This window comes from Eutrigla gurnardus, assembly GCF_963514095.1.
Source record: "Eutrigla gurnardus genome assembly, chromosome: 15".
Classification (NCBI taxonomy): Eukaryota; Metazoa; Chordata; class Actinopteri; order Perciformes; family Triglidae; genus Eutrigla; species Eutrigla gurnardus.
The window spans coordinates 20,899,943-20,923,549 of NC_139938.1; the positions used below are offsets into that span (position 1 = coordinate 20,899,943).

Here is a 23,607-nt window from a genome sequence, read left to right on the forward strand (position 1 = left end):
ATGAAAATAGAAATAAATAAATGAATAAAAACAGAAAAATGGAAGAAGATAAAAAATCAAATAAAAGCAAGAAAATAAAGTTAAGAAAAAAAAGAATGGGACAGAAAAAAAAAAAAAAAAAACTGGTTAAAAATGACAACCAGGGGCGCGCAGGTGGAAAAGTGGTTAGAGCGCATGCCATGTACGCACGTACATACGCAGCCGACCCCGGTTCGAATCCCGACCCGAGGTCCTTTGCTGCATGCCACACCCCCTTCTCTCTCTCATCTGTCCACTGCTAATAAAAGGTGTCTGTGCCTCAAAAAATCTTTAAAAAAAGACAACCAGGGAGGAAACTCACTTCCTGTGCAGCCGTCAGAAACACCACAGAAGAAGAGCCTCACGTGTTCCATGAATAAATGTTTAGTTATATTAACAGCAGTCGACAGGGTTGAAGACCACGCTCGTGACTTATGTCCCGTTGTTTCCCATGAACGCAGCGCGGGAAAGCAGACGAGTAAAAACATTTAACAGTCGGAGGTTTGATCAGATACGTTTGTTTTAAGGAGAAAAATAGAGTCGCCAACGTAAAATAAAAACACTGAACAGAATCTTTGAATCCACTAAACCTTTATTTTGACGTTTGGAACCTAAATGACAATAAAACTGATCATACAATCACTGTCGACACAAACGAGTTTCAGACGCTTTTATTGAAGAACAAAGAAAAAAAGATAAGATGGCACGGATCCTCTGGAAAAACGCTTCCTGGAGAGCGGCCGAGTCTTCCGTCGTCCAATCAGATGATTCTTACCTTCAACGCAGCCAGAAACAACTCAACGCCAGCAGGCAGCCGCCAATCAACCAACCAATCACCAATCAATCAACTATTTACAGACTATAACAGGCAGCAGACCGCAGCCGGCAGATTCAATCACCGTTACACCAGAGATACCAAAAAATACTTTAATTTATAAATTAAATCATTTACATCTCGTAGCCAAAGGAAACAAAACATCTCTTCAGTTTTTAAATAAAGTTTCACTTGATGTCAGAGAAACGGAGACCCGTTGTCGGGTCGCGAGGAATCCAAATACAAGAATGTATTCAAGTTTATGTGGCGGAGGAGGAGGACGACACCGTCGCCTCCGCCGCTAAAAAATACTTGTTCTGCTGCAAAACACAGAACAAGCGGAGTGGAGAGCCGCCACTGCGCTACGCCTCTTTTCCATCACATGACACCGCTTCAGTCAAAACTTCCTCCTTCACGTCAGGAAGCTCGCACGCCACCGACTCCACTTCCTGTTTGATTGAGGCGGTAGCGGTAACAGCAGCAACAGCAGCAACAGCAGCGGCGGCAGCGGCGGCAATAGCACAGGAAGTGACCTCCTCATCCTCGCTGCCGTCGTGTTCGGTCTTCACGAAGGCGCTCAGCGGGTGATCGGTGAGCAGCTTGTTGGGCGACGGCGTGACGTCGAGGTACGACGATGTCTGAGGAGAAACAGCAGAGGGTCAAACATCTGGAGGGTTAATTAATAATCTAGATTACCTCGGGGAGTCCATCGTCTCACTTACGTTTTTATAATCCTCGAAGCAGGCGGGATGGAAGTTCTGAGGGGGGAAGGACACGAACACGAGAGGAGTCATCAGAAACATAAAACTACTACTGATATTACTAATAAACAGTGATTGGCTGATTATTGACACCTTGTCGTCGACCCGGAGGGCGTTCTTCAGGAACCAGTCCTCCTCCTCCTCCACCCAGTACGTCTCAAACGGCTCCTGGCAGATTTCACACAGCTGCAGGACGACAACAACATGATGATGCCACTCATGTTTTCTGCATCACTTTATATTGATATACAGTTGTGAACACATTCAAGTCATCAGTAATTATAATTACATGCATCATTCTGTATAAAGAGTACTTCTACTTGTGGTACTTCAAGTAGCAGTTTGAGGAAAATACTTTACTACAAAAAGGAGTATTTTTTCCCCCACTAACTGCCGTATAAAAATAGTATTTAATGAAATTACAAATACGTCAACACAAAGTTTGTGTATTTAGATACTAGTGGAAGCTTTCCAGTACTTTGTGTAAAAAGTTCTATTTTTGTGGTACATTTTACTTCTTCCACCTCAGAATGTTTTTATTTGAATCAGAGTATTTCGGACCTTGTAGTACTACATTAATGAATACATTTCCTGGCCTGTGTGTTCCCCTTTTCTCTACGAGTCTCCTGATTGGCTGATTCGTCGGCCTCACCTCTCCCACTTGGTCCTTGGTGGCCTTAACGCTCTGGAACTCTTTCTCCTTCGCCGCTGCCTGGCTCTTCTGCACCTCCTCTTCATTCTCCTTCTCAAAGAAGTGACTCTTAGCTCGCTCCTCCAGGTCGGCGATCTCCTCGAACTCCACCCAGTCCTGCCGGGACGCCAACACACAGACGGGTGAGCTTTAACGTTTAGATGACTACCTGCGGGCATAGCGGCTAAGTGTTGAGTGTAATGTTCTCACCCGGAGGCCGTAGTACCAGCGGCGGTGCGTGATCTTCTTGCTCGCCACCTTGCCGGCGTGGTTCTGTCTGAAGTGCCAGTCTAGGTGGTCGGCGTACATGTCGGTCTGGGTGGCGGTGAACCTCATGCTGCACAGGCAGCACTGGTTCCCCGAGTACAGCTTGGTCACCACGCTCTCATAGCGCCTGAGGGGAGGAGGAGGGCATGGGTGACTCAGGGTACGGAATGTACCACAACACCCAACCATCAAACAGCAAAACCAGACTCTGAGTTCCTCCACCTTTTCCAAAGTCAAATTCAAGCATTTTCCAAGCATTTTAAGGTGCATTTCCATGCTTTTCCAGCACCTCCCAGCTGTGGCAAACTACATATTTGTATCAATACAATTGCACTTGTTCATCACATTTAATGAGATGTTGCGAGTCGTTATGCGACAGCAGTGATGTCACAGCTTGACAGGAAGAGAGCGGACGCAGTGCCGGGGACGGATGGCGAGCTAGTTGGCTAGGTAGCGTGTCTGCAGAGCATGCTATGGTCCGTGGTTCCGCTTACTTCCCGTTACTGGGGTGGTTATGTACCGTCGCTTCAGCATCAAGATTAAGGGAGAAAAGCTGAAGCAGAGAACACTCACAGTTTCATGTCGTCGACGGTGAAGCTGGTGAGGTCCGGGAGGTCATCGTCGTCGTCCTCCACCTCCTCCGCCTCCTCTTCCTCCTCCTCCACGGCGGCCGGAGCTGCAGGTGGCGTGGACGTCGCTGCCGGCTCTGGATGAGAGAATGTATATTAACAACCAAACACTGGAGATCTAATAACAGCAGCTCTATTGAACTCAATTATAAATTAAAAGATGGGGGTCCACTGACCGGTGGTGGGCGCGGCGGCGTCGGGCTGCGAGGCTTTGATGATGCCGTTGGAGATGAGTTTGGACAGCAGGTCGTTGACGTCAACCTGACCGAAGTGGTTCTCTGGTGGAGCAACGGGGTCTGCAGGAACACAAACCCACGTCAGAAAAACAAACCCGCGCCGGAAACACCCAACGAGGTTATCACTGGAAACGTTTCATTCACATTCAGACACCTGGAGTCCATTCTTTGTGCCTCGTTAACCAGGGCTCCTACACCTTTTCCAAAGACAAATTCAACCACTTTTCAAGCATTTCAAGGTGCAGTCTATGCTTTTCCAGCCCCTTCCAGCTGTGGTAAACTACATATTTGTATCAATCCTCAGTATTCAGTCTACTTATTATGTCACTTGTTCATCACATTAAATGAGATGTTATTGTCCTCTAAACAACCAACATGCTGTTTGGAGACAGCTTTTTACAGAAGGACCACAAATGAAAGGAAAACTAATTCCACTAACAGATCCACAGAAATATAATCATCATTATTTTCATCATCTGTTCATCATCAAGTCATTTTTCATGCAGAAAATGCTGTTTTCAGTCCCTCAAATATGGAGATCTTCTTTCCTATCATATGTCATCACATCGAACAGACATTTCAAGCACGTTTCAAACCTTGAAAACACCACACTAAAACTCAAAGGGTTTTCAAGGATTTCCAGCACCCGTACCAACCCTGGTTATCACACTGACTGTGTTTGTGTAGACGGAGGAGGATCAACTTACTCTGCTGTCCGAAAGGCACGGCGTTCTGAGGCAGGAAGGGCTGGTTGAGCGTCGCCAACATGTTCACCTGCAAACAACCAGAAATAAAACTTCATGATGTTGTTTGTTATTTTCATCTTTGAGGTTTTCTGAGATATCTTTGCATTTATATCTTTGAACGATGTAAACAGCTGTTCGATCAGCTGATCAGGGTGTGACTCACCGGCTGTTGCATGCCGACGGCGGGGGCGGCGGGGTTGTAGAAGGGGGCGGGGCCCGGCTGGCTGAAGGGCGTCGGCTGCATGTTGAAGCTTCCTGCCGTCTGCAGGTTGGTCTGTGCCGGGAACGCCATCGGCCCTGCGGGGAACTGAGGGTTCATGGGGTCCGGAAAGTGCTGGGGGGCCATGTTGAAGTTCTGCTGGGGGGCGATGGGACTGTCGTAGATGGGCGGAGCCATCTGCCTCATGGGGGGCTGCAGGCCGTGTTGGGGAGTGAACCTCATGGGGCCCTGCTGGCCTGGGGGGCACTCGTAGAGCGAGGGCCCGCCCTGATGGGGCACGTTCGGAATGTCAAACCTGGGTCCTGACTGACCAGGCGCCTCAAACCGCATCGGACCCATCTGGTTTGGAGGGCCGTCGAAGCGCATGGGCCTCTGCTGCTGGAAGCCCCCCATTGGTCCAGATCCAGGAGCCATGTTCTCAAAGCACCGTGGTGCGTCAAAGCGCTGCATGGTGCCCTCGAAGTGACCCGGTCCGGGCCCCGGCCCCTCAAACCTCACTAGGGGCTGTTGACCAATAGGACCATCGAACCTCCCGGGCCCCTGGAGGTGAGGCGGGCCATCAAACCGGCCCATGCCATCTCCGCTCCTCATTGGCCCGTGAGACATGTGGGCTCCGTCGAACCTCTCTGCCATGTTGTGATGAGGAGGAGCACCGCCATCGAACCGGCCAGCGCCCGGGTGGTGGGGCCCTTCAAACCGGGACGGATCCTCATAGCGTCCGGGGCCAGCGCCTTCGTACCACCCTGGAGGCTGTGGTCTGGAGGGGCCCATGTGGGCGGGCCCTTCGTAGCGTGGCGGTGGGTGTCCACCATCGTGAGGTGGAGTGTGACCCGGGGAGTCGCTGTGAGGGCGGACGGAGGCCGGCAACCCGATGCAGGGCACCGCCTTGAGGATGGATTTGGGGGCAGGGGTGGCGTCCAGATTGAGGGGCCCGTCGTCCGAGTGCTCGCTGTTGGGGCTCTCGAAGCGAGGGATCGGACTCATCTCAGCCGAGTCCTTCTGGTGCAGCGGCGAGAGGCGCTCGCGCTCGAACCTGGGGGCCGCCGTCGCCGCATCCGGTTCCAGTGGGCTGGGGCAGTTCCTGTGGACCACGGTCCCGGTGTGGGGGGGTCCCTCCGGCCTCCTGCATTCGGCGGCAGGGCCGTACCTCCGAGGAGCGTCGTAGCCGCTCTTCTGCTCGTCGCGCTGGCGCTCCGTCAGCGGCGAGTTCCACTCCCTCTCACCTGGAAGCAGCAGACGGTAACCATGACGACGCTTTCTGACCGTCGGAGAACCACAGAACATTTTACTGTGTTTCTTTATGAGTAACATTAAGAGAAACATCTCATTAACTTCAGATATAAAACTACAAAAATCTAAAACAGGCTTTCACTTTCCTAAACTCTAATTATGGACTACAACTCCCAGCATCTCCTGATGGATGTAGTTCTACTGAAATGTGTAAACTCTTTAGAAGAGTCTAACCCTGCTGAAGTGTCACTGATCGAGACCCTGACACCCCGCAGCTCCAGAACCTGACCTCTGACCTCTCTGTGGATAAAGACGACAGGTGACAGATAATATCGGGCTTCATTGGCGAGTTTCAGACATGTAAGATAACTCATGGTGAATGTGTTGTGGGGGGGCAATGGACTCACTGGGCTCTCTGGGGTCGGCTCTCCTCCTGAAGCGGAGGCCCGGCAGAGACTTGAGGGTGGGGAACTCTTTGCCGTGGTTGTACTCCTCGATCATGGGGCCGAGTGGCGGTCGCCCATCCTCGCGCTCTTTGCTCCTCCTCTCACCTGGAAGAGTCAGAGTTCATGTTCTCAATATCACAAAGACCAGAACCAGATCACAAACCAGATCTCCCTCCGCTCACCTTGCCTCTCCCGCGGTGCCCGGCTGTATTTATGTGATGGTGGGTGTCCGGCGCTCCGACCGCCACCCGTCTTCTCCCCCTGCTCTGCGTCCTCGCTCTGCTCCGGGCTCTCGTCGCCCCCCTCCCACTCCTCCCCGGGGGAGCGGTGGGTGACCTGCGTCTTCCTCAGCTTGGACTTGTGCTCGTAGTACGACAGCTCGGCAGCGTCCATGCCATCGCGGACGCGAGGCTGAGCCGAGGGCGGCGAGCTCAGGAGCTGGGATTTCTTGGCGGCGGCGAAGTCTCCAGTGGGGTCCCAGCTGTCGGAGCGCTGCTGCTTCTCCTCCTGGTACTGGAAGAAGTGTTTGATCTGGTGGGCCATGTTCAGGAAGTCCTCCTGGGAGATCTCACCACTCTCCAGACGCTTGCTGGCCTGAACACGGAAACACGACGCCGTAGTTTTAGAGTTTGACACTGGAAGAACGTTAAACCTTAAAATCTGCATTTCCATGCTTCTCCAGCACCTTCCATCTGTGGTAAACTACATATTTGTATACAATCCTCATATTCAGTCTACTTATTATGTCACTTGTTCATCACATTAAATGAGATGTTATTACAAACAACCAACATGATGTATGGAGACAGCTTTTTACAGAAGGACCACAAATGATAGGAAAACTAATTCCACTAACAGATCCACAGAAATATAATCACTAACTATTTTCATCATCTGTTCATCATCAAAAGTCAGTTTTCATGCAGAAATGTCAGAAAATGCTGCTTTCAGTCCCTCAAATATGGAGATCTGCTTTTCTGTGTTATATCATAGATGTCATCACATAGAACAGACATTTCAAGCACTTTATTCTAAATCCAAGCACTTTTCAAACCTTGAAAACACCACACTAAAATTCAAGGATTACAAGCACCAATAGTATTTCCCGTATAAATAATGGTGGCCTTACCCGGCGGAGCAGGTCCTTCTTGGAGGCGGAGTTAAGGGCCTCGGGTATCTGCATGTTGGCGTCCACGCTGAGGCGATGCTTCAGGGTCCGGGGGGTCGTGGGCCGGGTAGGGGTGCCGTACTGTTTGTGTCTCGGAGGTCCCGGCTTGGCGTGAGACTCCTCTGGCAGCTTCGGACTGGGGAGGAACCACAGACCTGGTTTAGAACTGACGGATAGAATCAAGTGTGAACATGATTGAATGGGATGAGGACTCACTGCTTGTTTTCCTCCCAGCCGCTCCTCCAGCGGTGAGGAGCCTCCTTGCCGCCTCCCTCGTGGCTCCGGGGGGAATGAGAGTCCCTGGACTCGGAGTGCCGATCCTCCGCCGGCCTCTTTGACCTCCTGCTCTCCGATTGGATCTTCTTGGGCGGGGGGCGGTCCCCGCGGCTGGGCTTGCAGTGCTCCGGCTCATCTGGGCGAACCCTCCTGGGTTTGCCCGGTTTGTGGGAGGGCGACGGGGACAGGGAGCTGCTCCTGGCTCTGCTCTTGGGGGACCGCCTGTCCTTCCTCTTCGGGGAGGACGCGGGGGAGCGAGACCTGGACCGCGAGCGGGTGCGTTTCCTGGCGTGTGTTCGGGCGTTGCCGCCGGTCTTGAACTCGAGTTTCTCAGCGGATTCGGCACGGTCATGTTTGGTCACTGAGCCATTGACCAGCTTCCCCTTGTTGGCCCTCAGATGGTCGCCGCCCCGCGGCACCTCCTCACGCTCCTTCTTCTCTGGACGGGGCTTCTTCTCCTTTAGGTCCTCGTCTTTGGCCTCTCCAGTCTTGTCCTGCGGGCGTTTCTTCAGTCGGGGATCTTTCTTGGGGCCGTCAGACTTCTGAATCTCAGCCTCCAGCTGTTTGGTTTTACTCAGGACCCCTTTGGCCATCGGGGATGGAGGCTTGGACTTGGGTTTCTCCTCCAGTGCTTCTTTCCTCGGGGGCCGGACCCTGTCGGGCCGCATGGGCTTTTCGGGAGTCGGAATTGTGGCAGAGCTGTCTTTCTTCCCAGCAGGGTGTTCTTTGGACTGAGAGGCGGCTGAGGGGCCACAGCGGTTCAGACGGGGGTCTCTGGTGGCCGGCTTGGCCTCTGTCGGAGTCTGAGGAGGGATCCATGGTCGGACCACAGGAGCAGGCTGGCTGTTGTTCGTCACTGCGCTCTGAGCCGTTGCCGTGGAGACGGGGGTCTGCGTCGGCATCACAAATCCACCGGCCTGCAGACACAACAGACTGTTTACACCTGAACATGTGAAGTTCTGATAAATAATTCATTAATTAATTAAAGTTAAAATGTGATGATATAGGATTTGATTGCAGATTGCAATAAAAACACATTAAGTTGATGTCGTGGATTTCCATTATTATTTTAAAAAGCTGTTTAGCTCGATGTCATGGTAGAGAAGAGAAAAATAGAGCCTGAATCAATCAATCAATCAATCAATCAATCAATATATATATATATATATATATATATATATATATATATATATATATATATATATATAAAAAATGTTTTCAACACGATGTAGCTGGAGGCCTAGTCTTCCTACCATCTGTGCTTTGGTCTGCTCCAGTTCCAGCTCTATCTTCTTCTGCTGAAGCTCCAGAAGCTGCTTCTGTTTGGCCAGCAGCTGCTGCCGGATCAGCTGCTCCTGGGTCAGGCTGGTCTGGCTGACTGCGGAGGCCGGGACGGGGACGGGCTTGGGGGCGGCGGGTGCTGCCGGTGGTGCCGCCGGCGGCTGAGCGGGGGCGGCCTTCGGAGAGGGCGCCTCGTCAGACTGGAGACACAGCGAGGTTATAGGTCATCAGCGGGGGGGAGAGAGAAAGAGGAAGTCTAAACATTACATTTTGGTTGTTGGTCCGATGAAATGAGTCATCTAAACGACGACACCTTTGGGGAAAATTACAGCCGCAATTTCTCAGATTTTACAAATATTAGCCTGCAATAAAAATAGCTCCCAGAGATGAATCCGGTTATTTTCTAGATAAATTGTTTAGTTGGGTCCGTTTGTTGGGGTGATGTCTAAATGTTAACACATCTATAATATGTCATTTTTAAATCAAAGGACACATTTCTAGACAAATATATACAATTTGTGTTAAAAAGCTTGAAGTCTCGCTGCCATGGAAGGTTATTGATATCGTGATTTTAGCATCTTTGAACATTACACTAATTACAAGTGAACAAGCTACACAGAGGGGCCACACTTCACTGGATCCGAGCGTCAGAGTCCTGCACCGCACTCACCAGGTATCGAGCCGGCGAAAGGCTGGAACCCCGTTTGAAACGGGGAGTGGGTTTTAGCGTGGGTCAAGAAGGACTTACATCAACAGGGCAGGCCCAGACCTGACTCGGAGATAATTGTGGGTTTTCTCCGGGTGCAGGACTCTGCTGAAATCTACAAATCTACCAAGCTCAAGAAAACACAAGCCAAAAGGTGCCGGTGGTCTGACGCGGTGTTTGCGGCACATACACACCTGCTTTAAAAACTTTGGGTTGACGTGAATGCTGGCGTTGACGGTGGGCGGCAGCGGCTTGATGGGCCAGGCCGGGTCCACGGAGTTGACCCGCACGTCCAGCGCGTACAGCTTCTTGAGTGGAAAGACATCGTCCCACGTCGATCGTAACTTGAACAGACTCTTTCTAGTGTTTTCATCCACCTACAAACAGAGGACATGACTTGGTCCACAGCTTGCAAAACGACTGCAACAGCATCAAAAATACACTTTCAAGCACTTTGAGTTAAAAAGAATTATTTAGGAATATTTCTTTTAAAAAGCATGTAATGAAGCCACCCTCCCCCTTTTATTAGCAGGACTATGTTATGGCGTTAAGTACACAGGAGCAGAGTGCAGGAGACCACATATAAAAAGCAAGCAACACAACAAACAGAAGGGAAGTGAAGTGAGCTGCTAAGATTTTCAGTGCTTAAAATATTTGTGACAAAGATTAACGGCAGGAGAGAGAACTGTACCTTGTCAAAGACACATATAAATGAAGTGATTAGGTTTTTAGCAAACACTGCAACGTATTCTCCTCCAACATTCTTCACTATGGAATCCACTAAGTACAAAACTGGAAGCTTCTCGGAAGATGGGGCCTGGAGCAATAGAGAACTCGACAAGTTTAGAAAACAACAGGGGTTAAAAAAATCAACATTTCAGAACAAATGATCATTTACAATTTGACAGGATTAACAGGGGTGGGCTGCCCCTCCCCCATCTGTGGAAAAAACAACTTTAGTATCAAAAATGTGGAAAAGACAAAAAAATGTTTTTAAAAAGCTGGTACCAGGTGAGGAGGGAAAAAAAAAATCAGCCCAGTCCAAACGTTTTTTTCCTTCCGTCTGGAATCAATAAAAATCGAGGAAAAACACTCCCGATAAACTCCTTGCAAAATCGAGGATCAATCAATCTGCAGGACAGAATCGGTCATCTTCAATCCGAGTCAGTCAGTTCTGTCTGTAAAGACATCTCAGGGAGATAATGAACCGTCCCAAATCAAGGGAGGAAAAAAAAAAAAAGTCCACGGTGCACTATGGGTAAAAAACAGGCGGCTGCGTCCAGTCCTCAGGAACCATTTTACCTCCAAAGAGGGTTTCTTCCTTGAACCACTCTTTGTACTTTACCCAGACGACACGCCGGCAAGTTTTACTTTAACTTCACACCCAGCGAGTTTTATTCACTCACTCTTTCAAAGTTTTACCCCTTGAGGTTTTTCCTTTGGTTGTTAAAAAAACAAACAAAACAAACAAAAAACATTGATAACTCATTGGGAGACAAGTGATCTGTTGGCATTTAGATAGTGAAGCTGCATTTAAACTCTAGAAGTCTACCGTTACTTAACCGTGCAGCATCAGCTGCAGTAAACTGTCTGAAACCAGCAGCCAGTAGATGTAAACCAGTCATACCAATAAATTACACTGGGAAATAAAAAATGACAAAAAGCACATTTCACATTTTTTATTATAGCATTTTAACCATTCAATGACATTTCAGTAATTCAAGATTCACTAGTGAGTTAATGCAGAGAAACGTTTTGTTTTCTCCCTGATCTGACGACAGAGGTGACCGACGGAGGCATTTCTATAGAAGGTGAATGGACTTCCTCTCCTTCATTCACCAACAGCTAACCGAACATATTTATTAACAATAAACGACTGCAAAACATCAATGTGGTCCGGCCTCCGTCAGCGGATTAAAGGTAAATAATTGTGATGGGCGCTAAAAATACTTTAAGTGTCTGCAAAAGTCAAAATCCACCATAAACAAAACCTGCTTATTGATTAAATAATTTGTTAAAGATCGCTGGGATCTACTAGACCAATAAACGGTCACTTTATCCACGTGGTCAAACTATTCATAAATGGACCAGAGTCCAGCGGTTATCATTTGATGACTCTGGAGTTAAAGCTGCTCTTTGTACTGAATGAGTATCAATAAAAAGTTTTGTTTTGCTTAAAGGCTCTAGCTCAGTATGTTTTAGACATGTCAAAAAGTTTAGACTCTTGAATTTCTCAGTGCCAGGTTGCTCTGCCATAGGCTACAATAAGCAGACATAGTCGTGGCTGCGTCACCAGTTACTTTGTAGATGTAGAGAAATATTATTAGACGACCAGATCTTGCAAATTAGCTTACATTCAATGTGAGGGTTAAGTTTGTACGACGAAAAAACCCAGACATTGTGTCAATCACACTGTAGCCCCCAAGCTATCACTACTTAACTGACTAATGTACTAAATGATCATGCTGGATTGAAGAAGACTTGAAACTAGAGATTGTGACCATAAACTCATGTTTACTGAGATAATACATCGAGAAAAGTAGGACCGTTTTCTCATAGACTTCTATACAACCAGAGAGGAGTCGCCTCTGGTGGCCAGCAGAGAGGATGACAGTTTAAGACACCCTTACTTTGACTGGATTGCTCAAAAGTATCACATGGCCCGGGGTTTCAATTGAGTCAAACAAAAGGCGGGCGTTAGTACTTGTTACATCGCAGCTAGATGCGTTACTGCGAGAGATCTCGCTTTAGTTTTACGTTAGCTTCTGTATTTACGAGAAAAAACACTAAAATCACAATGTATAAATCACAATCGATTGCAGGTTGTGAACGCAGCCTTGCTCAACGGCGGACGCGCTGTTCTGCCTGGCGACGCTGCGTGTACCAACACGGCAGTTATACAAACTATAACTAACGCACAACCAGTAGACATACGACTGTGAAACCGTTTTCTTGATTATCGCGTGTGTTGTTCTCAGTTATGGGCTCTCTTGTTTTTGTTCACACACGCACGAAATAAAGTAAAGTAAAAAATATATCTAGACACCAGTTAAAAACACTTCCTTGTTCACGCAGTTTGCCAATAAACGCGGATTCTTAAATGTGACGCAATACTTGACACAAAAAGTACATACACAATTTGCGTCTAAAACACATTCAAGATATTAATAAAAATGCTACGGAACTATTATAAAGCTACTTCATGGTGGATGTTCACTTCGGTTGCACACAGCTAACGTCACATGAGCGCGTCGAGTAACGTTGACCGTTAAAACTACTTCTCGTTTTGCGTTTAAATAGATTCAAGAAGAACCAAAGAATAAGATACTTTTCATTTTAATCACACAAACGGGGGCTACGGACGAATGGCCCCCGGGACGTGTTTGCTAACCCAGAACAACAACAGGTCGGAATGTGGGCTAACGTGGGCTAATGTAGCCAGGGTGACATGTCGCGTAGAACAAACCGCCGGCCGCCATGTTTTTTAGCTTTTAGCTTAAACGGCAACATCGTCAACTCGGGCCTACGGCTACAAACATCCGACAACAAAAAGCAAAATCTTGAAATTGAGAATGCTATATATTTATAAAAACCTTGCTTATTTGCGCTTCAATAATTGCGACGATATCCTTGGCGAAGTTGAGGTTTTCCTCGGCCAGAATGGTCAGCATGTTGATGTGCGGCTTGCTGTTGAATGTCAGGTCTTCCAGCGAGGACTGATACTCTCGGCAGGCATCTTCCCTCGCCGCTTTGTCGTCCATCTTTGAGCTGAGCGACCCGGGAAAACCTACACCGGCTCTATCTATACCACGACCATTGATCAGCAGGCAGTCCATCAACTCATGCGGGCTAACTTGTTCCGCTTTGATTCGATGAGAAATAACGGCCGGTTGCTTTTTGCGGTTTATTTCTGCCTTCGCCCCGCGTCGCGGTTACTCTCAGCACCCCCGTTTTCGACGTCGACAAGATGGCGACTGGAACTGGAGCCCGCGTACGTCACACGGACGATTTAGTATGGCGTGACGTTTCTCAAGCCCCATTGGCTTGTTTTCCGGGGGGGGCGTGTGGACCGGGCTCTTGGGTTTTCATTGGTTCGGGGGAATAACAGCCACACAAACGAGCAAATCGGGCTGAAGCACCGTGAACTTATTACTACAGTTAGCAGCTAGCTGTAGCAAATCGGGCTGAAGCACCGTGAACTTATTACTACAGTTAGCAGCTAGCTGTAGCAAATCGGGCTGAAGCACCGTGGACTTATTACTACAGTTAGCAGCTAGCTGTAGCAAATCGGGCTGAAGCACCGTGAACTTATTACTACAGTTAGCAGCTAGCAACACAGCGGCGGCATGAGGCCGGAGCAGCATGGCGTCCAAGCTCAGCGTGGCCTAGCAGGGTTTTCTGGGTTTTTACTAGTTCACGATGAAATAGACGTCTCCTTTGAGTCTTTTGACCCTTTTTGCCAGAAGATTCGCCTTCTTTATTTCTTAACTGTAGTTCGGGGGAGTTTAAATGTTTGTTTTCAAAACTTATATGGCAATATTATGAAATCTATTTTTATGAAAAATAAAAAATCACCACACCATACAGAATGTGTACGGAAATATGCACTAAAGTGAGCTCATTTTGAACTATTAATTAATTATTACTTTCATTATGGGTTAACCTGCGGGTCATTTTTCACCCAAGTATTTGGTGAGTTGAAATAGTGAAGTCACAATGACCCAGAACTCAAAGTGACACCGTCACAATGTTTTCATCTAAACTTTAATATTAATGTCAACATTATTACTAATATATTAAGATTACTAATATATTCAATAAAAAAAGACAATTTGTGTGAGAGAAGAAGTTTTGAAAAGGGCCGGTGACAAAGATAGGAATATAAAAGAAAAATGGTATTACTTTTCCTCCAATGGTAACATTGAAATGAGGAATATTAACATGTACTTGTGGACGTGTCAAAGGCCACATGAAGACAGAATCATGTGTTCATGACAGCAGGGACTCCAGAAATAGCTGGTTGATATCATTAGACCCAGTAACCAAACACTAGACGGACCATGGAAACATTACAGGCTTTTCACAGCCAGCTAGCAGTGTTCATGCTCCCCACAGGATGAATCTGGCGCGACATTTGGTTCAGGTCCAGGAGACGACCTCCAGTTCTGAAAGCCGAAGCCGACACGGTCAAAAATAAAATATTCTCACTGTGAAGTGGAAGAAAAGCTGCAAATGTGTACATTTAATTCCACCGTGTGTTTTTATGACATTACGGTTTCAATTCTTGCTTTTGTTTTATTATGTGTCACGACAATAAAGATAAAGATGTGAATTGATTGACTGAGTTTATTTTTTTCCATAATTCCCTCCAGATGACACACATTTTTTCTGGTAAAATTTCTGGGAAATGAATGCAGACATGTAGAATAAAAAATATTAGCCAACATTTCAATCTTGATCTAAGTTCATGAGCAGCAGTGATATCACCTGTGATGTCATAGCGTGGCCCCTTAAGGATTAGAAGAAAAAAATGAAAAAAGGATGTAGGTGGACTCTGCAGGAAGTACAACAATGTTCGTGTCCACACTCAGACAGGAAGTCGTCCTGCAGCGGCGGAGGATTTTAAAGAAACAGTAAATATAAATGTGGGACATTTTCTTGTGTCTTTGTGTCTTCTCTCTCAGTCTGTCCCATCAGTTATTTCAGAGGAAACACAAAGTGAAAGAAGGTGGAGCTTTGTAGGCGGAGTTACGCGTCAGTGATGCCGCCTGAACATCACAGCCCAATAAAACCTAAAAACACACTTTTTCTGAATGAAGTCTGACAATGGAGTGGACCGTCGAGGCCGAGGAATGTCATCGCTGGGGGGACGAAGGTTCTCATCGAACACCACCTGGTTTCCCATGATGCATTTGTCAGAAAACAACCGAGCTGTTTTGATGCGTGTTTGGTGAACCGGAGCTCTCGGGTGTTTCTGGGGATTAGAGCTACTTGTACGAATAATACGTCAAATTTAGGAATCTGTGGGTGGACAACAGTTATCATCTCTCAGTGAAAACCAAACGATCTGAATGTTAGTATTTATTTGACATTGACTTCATACGGGCTCGTGTCCACGTGGCGTCTTTTTCTGGCAGGAAAGCATCCGCAGGCTGCTGGAGGAGACGCTTGTTTCTATGACAACAACATCTTGATGACGAATCGCCCTCGTACGACAGACCACTCTCCGTTTCACCAACGGGTCGACGTTTGCTTCAAACTGATGAATATGTCGCCTCGATCTTGAAGCCGAAACGCCACAGCGGAGAGGACAATCCGTCAAGAGACAACGCGGACGCCGAACAAAAAAACAAGCTCCTCCTCCCTTCTCTCCGGTGACATCACCAACGCCGGAGGCAGCAACCGACGGGGTCTCCTCGGCGAGAGCTCCTGAGAAAGAGACGTCACGTGGACGCAGAGTTGAACTTCTACACGAGATGTAGTTACCATGACGCTCACCACACTGGCCTCAGATCTGTATTTAGATCGTCCTATTATTGTACTGAGAGACGTGAAGGAGAACCACTCCAGCCGACTTCTTCCTCTTCCTCCGCCTCCTCCTCCTCCTCCTCTCAGGCGTCGGAGTCGTCGCTGCTGTCCCGGCTGATCTCGATCTGCAGCGACGGCAGGTTGTCCAGCCGGCTCTTCTTGATCTTGCCGGTCTGGCGCTCCTGCTTCTGTTTGATCATGGCGCCCCACATCTTCTGCAGCGTGGAGTCGTCCTCCTCCTCCCCCCCTCCCTCCTTCTCTTCCTTGCCGTCGCTCCGTTTCTTGCCGCCGCCCTCGCTGCCGTTGTTCCTACCCGTGGAGGAGGAGCAGAGGCCCGACGTCCGGCTGCTGGATGCGTGATTGTGGCGCCCGGTGGTGGCGGCGCTGCTGTCGTCACTGGAGCCGAGTCTGCTCCACAGCGCGCCTGCAGGACAACAAACAAACAACAGGCAAAACTTTTATTTCTGTCCGGATGTCAATACGTTTCATTTGAACGTCCAACATGAAAAATGATCCTGATTAACTTTCAGGGCTCCTCCACCTTCTCCAAAGTCAAATTCAAGCACTTTCCAATCATTTCAAGGTGCATTTCCATGCTTTTCCAGCACCTTCCAGCTGGGGTAAACTCCATATTTGTATCAATCCAATCCTCAGTATTCAGTCTACTTATTATGTCACTTGTTCATCACATTAAATGAGATGTTATTGTCCTCTAAACAACCAACATGATGTTTGGAGACAGCTTTTTACAGAAGGACCACAAATGAAAGGAAAACTAATTCCACTAACAGATCCACAGAAATATAATCACCAACTATTTTCATCATCCGTTCATCATCAAAAGTAATTTTTCATGCAGAAATGTCAGAAAATGCTGTTTTCAGTCCCTCAAATATGAAGAGATGCTTTTCTCTGTGTTCTATCATAGATGTCATCGCATAGAACAGACATTTTCAAGCACTTTCAAGCACTTTAGTCTAAATTCAAGCACTTTTCAAACCTTGAAAACACCACACTGAAGTTCAAGTGTTTTCAAGGATTTCCAGCAACCGTACCAACCCTGTCTTATTATTAATATTCATCAGTCGGAGTTCGTACTTGTCTTCCTGTCTTTGGATGAATTGGAGAAGACGCCTCTGTTCTCTGGACTGGCCACGCCCAGTCTGCGATGCACGTCTCTGATAGGTTCTCTGGTGGGGGGCGTGTCCCTGGGGGAGACGGGGGAAGGGGAGCGCCCTCTGTCGGGAGAGTAGCGCCGTTTCCCCAACCGCTGACGAACATCTGCAACGGTAGAGTCCTGGTGAGTTCTGGTTCACGATTCTAGACCACGTTTACACAGAAACAACTCGACAGCAGACCTGTCTTTCCACTGGTGGCCACCGGGGGGGGCTGTCTGTGCTGAGTCAGGCCCTTTCTCTTCTCCTCCAGCAGCTGCCGGACATCCGTCACCTTGGGGGGCGACGCGGACTTGGCCCTGGTCTGTGATCCGGACTCCCCGACCCTGTTCCTGCTCAGGAAACCAAACCCACAGAGTTAAAACTGAAACAGCCGTTTCATGATCGGACTGGTCAAGGTGTGAAAGCACCATGGAATTATTAAGTAGTATTATAATAATAATAATAATAATAATAATAACAACAACAACAACAACAACAACAACAATCATCACAAATAATCATTATTATAAATTATGCTTTATATATTATGGTATTACTATAAATTATAGTTACAATATTAAAATAATAATAATTATTATATTATTTAATTATCGGTATTATAAATATTGTAATTACATTATAAATTATGGTTATACATTATTAGTTATTACTATTGTTAAAGTTATTACAATTATATTATTGCTGTTATAAATTATTGTTAAAATTATCATTATTCAAAATCACTGTTAGTTATTACAATTACTAAAGTAAAATATAATTGTTATCATTATTAGAAATTCCCTTTATCACTCATACATTGTTATACATTGTAGACAATCATTACTGTTAGTTATTTTTTACTATTATACACTATTTTAATTATAAATTATGATTAGAATTATACCTTAAATTTTGACATATTGTATCAAGAATGATTCCTGATGATATAATAATTAATAAAATTACACCAATTTCTGCAGAGACTCGACTTACAAACATGAACACGTTCTCTTCCTGCGTCAGGTTTTTCAAAGTAAAAGCTCAAGAAGGAATGATGCAGGTAAACTGACCGGATGTCCTTCAGGTGAGTATCCAGCTCGTCGGCGTACATCGTCATCTTCTTGCTCTTCTTCGGCGACGGCGTGGAGATCATCTTCAGCTCCAGGTCGTAGTCCATCTCGTCCGACTCCGACCACGGAGACGGCGAGCGCTCCGCCCGGCTACGGAGCCCCGCCCCCAGCGGACGCGAGGCTCCACCCCTTTCACCTCGCTCCTTGTACTCCACCACCCGGTCGTCTGAGTCCATGTGCTCGTCGCCGTCCTCCTCTTCCTCCTCTTCTTCCTCCTTGATGGGCTCCTCGGGAAGGTTGACTAGGTCGGCTGGAGAGGAGGAGACAAGAGGAGGAGGAGAAGAAAAGAGGAGGAGGAGACAAGAGGAGACAGAGGATGAGACAAAGGAGGAGGAGACAATACGAGCAGGGGACAAAACAAGGAGGAGGAGGAGACAAAACGAGGAGGAGACAAGATCAGTCTGTGTAGATCTACTGTCCCTTTAAAGCGCCGGGATTAACGGCTGCACGGGTTATTAGGCTCGTTGGAGATGAACTGCGCCTCGCCTGGAGAGAGCGGGCGGAGCAGCAGGAGGCGGAGCCTAAAAGCTGCGCTCCAGTCGGACAGTTTCCATTGGCCTTCGAAGATTTGACAGTAAGTCATAGAAAAAGTTACATCCTGTTAGACGTGATCTGTAGGCTATCTGTAGTTTGCGACCACATTAGCATTTGTTTACATTTGTTCATAAATATCTGTGGAAATCAGAATACTTTAGTTACGCCTCGGGAAATTGTACAGCTGCAGTTGTTTCATAAAGAGAAAGAGAAGAAGTGTTAAGAGTTAAATAAGTATAAAATGGTGGCCTTGATCTCGCGTTGCCCACGTGTGCATGACGTTACAGCAAGTCGGGATCAAGTCGGACACAAAAATAACCGGCATGCATGCATGCCTATTGTTTCAGTCACATGACAGGAAGCATGATGTCACGCTACGACTAAGTACAACTCCCATGATCCTCATGTTCATCACTCATGACCGTCTGGAAGCCCAGAGCCCGTCTGGTTAACCTGCTTTGTGTTTTATCACTGAAGATTCAGCTCTAAAAGCGATTAAAGTTGATGCGTTTAAGTTCAAATGTACAAATCTGTCTGAGCTGTGATTGGCTGTTACCGGAGTGTCGGTGGGTGTACGGCGGTGTGTGCCCCATGTTGTCTCCGATCAGAGGCTTCTTGGTCTTGATGACGTCTCTCTGGATCCTCCGGTTGTGGAACCTCCTCTTCCTGCACACATGTATACACAACACATTCAGAAATGTCACTGCCGTCTGTTTCAGATTCTACCACTGGGGGGCGCCGACCTGAGGCCAAGTAATCCTGATACGGGTCTCACCAGGAGTTGCTGAGGATTCCCTTCATGCCGCCGTAGTTCGGGTTCCCGTACTTCATGTAGTATCTGCTGCGGCGGGCGGCGCCCAGCTCCTTCTTATCATCTGGAGACGCAAACATGAGACCCGGGTTACTGTAGACCTGCTGCAGACCAGGTCTAACGTAGACCTGCTGCAGACCCGGAGGCTGGACTCACCGTGGGTGGCGAAGCGCAGCAGCAGCTTGTTTCCTTTGAAGGGTTTGATGGCGGGTCGCAGGTCGTTCCTCAGCAGAGACTCCCTCTCCGCTAGCGACAGGTCCTCCGCCTGAGACAGGTCCTCCGCCTGAGGCAGGTCCTCCGCCTGAGGCAGGTCCTCTGCCTGAGACAGGTTTACGTCATCGATCAATTACCGCACCGGATCAATAAACCCGATCGGGGTTAGAGATATCTACCTGAACGCTCTCCGGCTTCGTCTTCTGCTCGACGCTGTCCTCTTTCACCACGGCCTCCTCGCTGCTCTTTTTCGCCATGTCCTCCTCGCCCTCGTCCTCCTCGTCCACCTCGCCCTCTTCCTCATCGTCTGACCTTTGACCCTGACGACCTGCGAGGTGAAATTAAACACTTCACTCTTGTTCTCTCAAAGGTTGTGGAGCGTTCTTCTGTAGACGGACTGACCTTTGCTCTGCTTGCTCGGCTGCTCAGTGCTCTGCGTCTCCGTGGCAACCGCCTCTGGGTCGGGCATGCGGCTGCTGTTGATGAGGGCTCGGATGGAGGTGTTGTCATCGAGCCAGACCACGTTACCTAGGAAACAATCAAGTGGCGATCAGACACACCGATCCCCGCTGATCTCCGGAGTCAGGCCGGTGACTTTCACATCGAGGTGTATGTACTTTCACAGCGAGGTGTATGTACTTTCACAGCGCGGTATATGTACTTTCATAGCGAGATGTTAGTACTTTCACAGCGAGGTATTAGTATTATTACTATTAGTACTGTGACAGCGAGGTATTAGTACTTCTATTGCAGTACAGCGAGTACTTCCTCCACCACTCACAGGAGGCGTCGTCGATCCACTCGATGTGGGCAGGAGGATACTCCTTGAAGTAGCCGAAGACGTCCTGCGTACTCATGTCGTCCACGCCCGCCATGTAGATCGCCTCCAAGCGCAGATTGGGGATCGCTGAGCACCACAGAAGAAAAAACACAGACACGGTCAGCACACGCAGGGCTGGGTTATGACATCACTCTGAGGCCACGCCCCTCTCACCTTTCTTTATGGTGTCTTTATCCAGAAACACGGTCCTCTGCTCGACGTTGTCCTCGGGATGGAAATGGAAACGCTGCGCTCGCTTCTCTTTCCTCTCGATCGCTTCCTGATGAAAAACACGGAAACGCGCTCAGACTTGTGATTGGTCCCCATCCGGACGCTGCTCTGAGGTCACACGCCTCGCGGTTGGAAGTTAACATGGCAACTAAATGAAGGCAGCTTTCTTTAATCTCCTAATAACCAAAAACAGGTTTCTAGTCCAGTTCATGTTCAATGATGTAAACATTGTTGTTTAAAGATGTAAATAATGTTATAAATGATCTCCGACTATGAAGATAGTTCATTTCTAAAGTTGAGAATCACACTTCACTCAAGTTTCTTTGTATTGTACACATATTCATATAGAGAAATACAAACAAAAAACCATTCACATTTCATAATGCTAGTTTGTTTGCATCATTATTATATTAATTTAATACCCAATAATTCATTTTAACATTAGGTAATAAAGTGCTATATCATTTAAATGAATGAATAAAGTTGACTCGCTTCATTAAAAGGGACATTTCCAAAAATTAACTTATAAAAAGTTGGGATTTCATTACAATAAAGAGTACGCCAAAGTAGTAAAAAGTCAGAAGTCGTGGTTTGTTGAGTCTGTCCGTTAAACAAATAACTTTAAAAATGCTTGTTTCATACACTTCCATACACTTTCATAGACGATGAAAACGTATAAAGTCCATGAAAGTGTATAAAAGCGTATAAAAGTAAATGAAAGTGTTTAAGCGTATGAAGTGTATAAAGTGTATGAAAGCGTATAAAAGTGTATGAAAGCGTATTAAAGTGTATAAAAGCTTATAAAAGTGTATGAAGCGCATAAAAGAATATAAAAGTGTATAACACATATAAAAGTGTATGAAGTGTACAAAAGTGTATAAAAGTATATAAAGCGTATAAAAGTATATAAAGCCTATAAAAGTGTGTGAAAGTGTATAAAAGTGTATGAAGTGTATAAAAGTATATAAAGCCTATAAAAGTGTATAAAAGCGTATGAAAGCGTATTAAGTGTATGAAGTGTATGAAAGCGTACAAAAGTGTAGCGTATAAAGTGTATAAAAGTATATAAAGCCTATAAAAGTGTATGAAAGCGTATTAAGTGTATGAAAGCGTATAAAAGCGCGTTTGCAGCCCACCTTGGAGTTGACGTCGATCCCGGTGATGAACGCTCCGGCCTTGTTCTCGTAACGACGACTTGTATCCTGCAACAACAAAATGCAACTTTTCGGTGACGTCTGTTGGGATGTTACAGGTTTTAATCCATGAAGTGTTGATCTTCCTCCGGTTTCTGGATCAAAACTAAACAATAACAAGACCTCTGCAAAATGTGTTTGAGACCTTTAAGACCTTTAAAAGAGCAGACCAGTGTTACTACATTGGGCCCCTAGCTTACATAAACCTCCACTGTGTTTACAGAAGTTGCTTTATTTTAAAGATTATTTGTTTACGTTTTGTCCAGACTGGTATGGTCCTTAAAAGGGGATCAGAACTAGACTAGTATGGTCCTTTAAAGGGGGTCAGAACTAGACTGGTACGGTCCTTTTAGTTTAGACACAAACCCTCCACAGACCATGGAGCTGACTTTAACTGCCTACTGCTATTCAAACATAATTTTAATTCTAACTTTACAGTCAAATAGTGACCGACATACCCGGAAGGCCAGTAAAGCAACAACACAAACACGTCCCACTACAGGTGATACCACTGTGTTCTGTTCGCTGTCTGTCTGTGGGAAGATGAGCTAACAGCAGAGGATCTACCATTAAAACTAACAAATGTCTCTCAAAAAGAGGATTAAAAAATAGGCCGAATATATGAGCAACCGAGTTTCTATCGGAATTGGCAATCGTTTCCAAAAATCTGCTTTCTTTCGCCATTAAGAACCTTTAATGCGGGGTTTACTTCCCGGAGTCTGGCGGTGCGGCCGCGTCTGTGTGGCGCAATTACAGGGAGCAACAAGTGATTAAATAATAACACAACGAGCAGCTGAAACGGTTAACGCCAAACACAATATACCTCCCTGGAGGAGCAGTGGACCGTCGCTAGCCCGTAACGGCCAGGGTGCTAACGGCTAAGTTCCCCCGATGAGGGGGGTGGGGGGGCTCCCAAGTTACCACACGCCGACGAATTCGCGTGGTGACGCCGCACGCGACAGACGCCAGTCCCCGGTCTGACGGAGGCCTCGCCTCGGACACTCACCGGCAGCAGCTCCTTCAGGGACCGGTTCACGGAGACGTCCTCCGCCTCCAACTCTCCCTCCTCCACCTCCATCGGCTCGGCTTCGGGGGCATCCCGGTCCGACTCGGAGCCGGAATCCGATTCCGAGTGGTCCGAGCCGCTGTCCGACTTCACCGACACCCGTAAGCTGCGCACTGCCGCCATGGCGCTAGCTGCGAACAACGGCTGCTGCGGTTGTTTTCGTAACCCGGCAATGCTTCTCTCTGTCCTATGGCTTCTTCATTGGTGTCAAGGCGTTAGCAGACGTTACACCGGAGCATCAGCGCCACCTGGTGAATGTTTATAATAACGATTATGTTGATGACGATTATACTTATTGTGATTATTTTATAATTATTATCATCGTCATCATTCAATAATAATAATAATAATATAATAATAATAATAATAATCATAACTAAAATAATATGCATAATTATTATGATTTATTTATAATTATTAATTATTATTGCATTT

General features: G+C 47.0%; 2 protein-coding genes across 5 annotated transcripts; both read right to left on the minus strand.

Annotated features, from left to right (window-relative positions):
- Nucleotides 1-931: 931 nt before the first annotated feature.
- pcf11 (PCF11 cleavage and polyadenylation factor subunit) lies at nt 932-13,478 on the minus strand. The gene is made up of 17 exons (XM_084029397.1): nt 13,083-13,478; nt 10,181-10,306; nt 9,684-9,866; nt 8,756-8,983; nt 7,443-8,419; nt 7,188-7,362; nt 6,241-6,652; nt 6,020-6,163; nt 4,326-5,605; nt 4,124-4,190; nt 3,357-3,476; nt 3,125-3,257; nt 2,495-2,678; nt 2,246-2,401; nt 1,687-1,779; nt 1,555-1,590; nt 932-1,470 (listed from the first exon to the last, which is right to left on the minus strand). The coding sequence occupies exons 1-17, from the start codon at nt 13,323-13,325 to the stop codon at nt 1,195-1,197; spliced, it is 4,833 nt and encodes a 1,610-aa protein (XP_083885523.1). The 5' UTR covers nt 13,326-13,478; the 3' UTR covers nt 932-1,194.
- Nucleotides 13,479-14,817: 1,339 nt separating this feature from the next.
- ncbp3 (nuclear cap binding subunit 3) lies at nt 14,818-23,345 on the minus strand. Of its 4 annotated transcripts, none has more exons than XM_084029118.1 (13): nt 23,113-23,345; nt 22,050-22,115; nt 20,857-20,962; nt 20,644-20,769; nt 20,265-20,390; nt 20,042-20,190; nt 19,806-19,914; nt 19,614-19,713; nt 19,395-19,504; nt 18,245-18,554; nt 17,376-17,524; nt 17,116-17,298; nt 14,818-16,441 (listed from the first exon to the last, which is right to left on the minus strand). In XM_084029118.1, the coding sequence occupies exons 1-13, from the start codon at nt 23,293-23,295 to the stop codon at nt 16,101-16,103; spliced, it is 2,058 nt and encodes a 685-aa protein (XP_083885244.1). In that variant the 5' UTR covers nt 23,296-23,345; the 3' UTR covers nt 14,818-16,100. The 4 variants fall into 4 exon arrangements, with proteins under 4 accessions (XP_083885244.1, XP_083885243.1, XP_083885242.1 ...); XM_084029117.1 differs by having other exon boundaries at nt 19,806-19,932; XM_084029116.1 differs by having other exon boundaries at nt 19,806-19,950.
- Between the last annotated feature and the right edge of the window lie 262 nt (nt 23,346-23,607).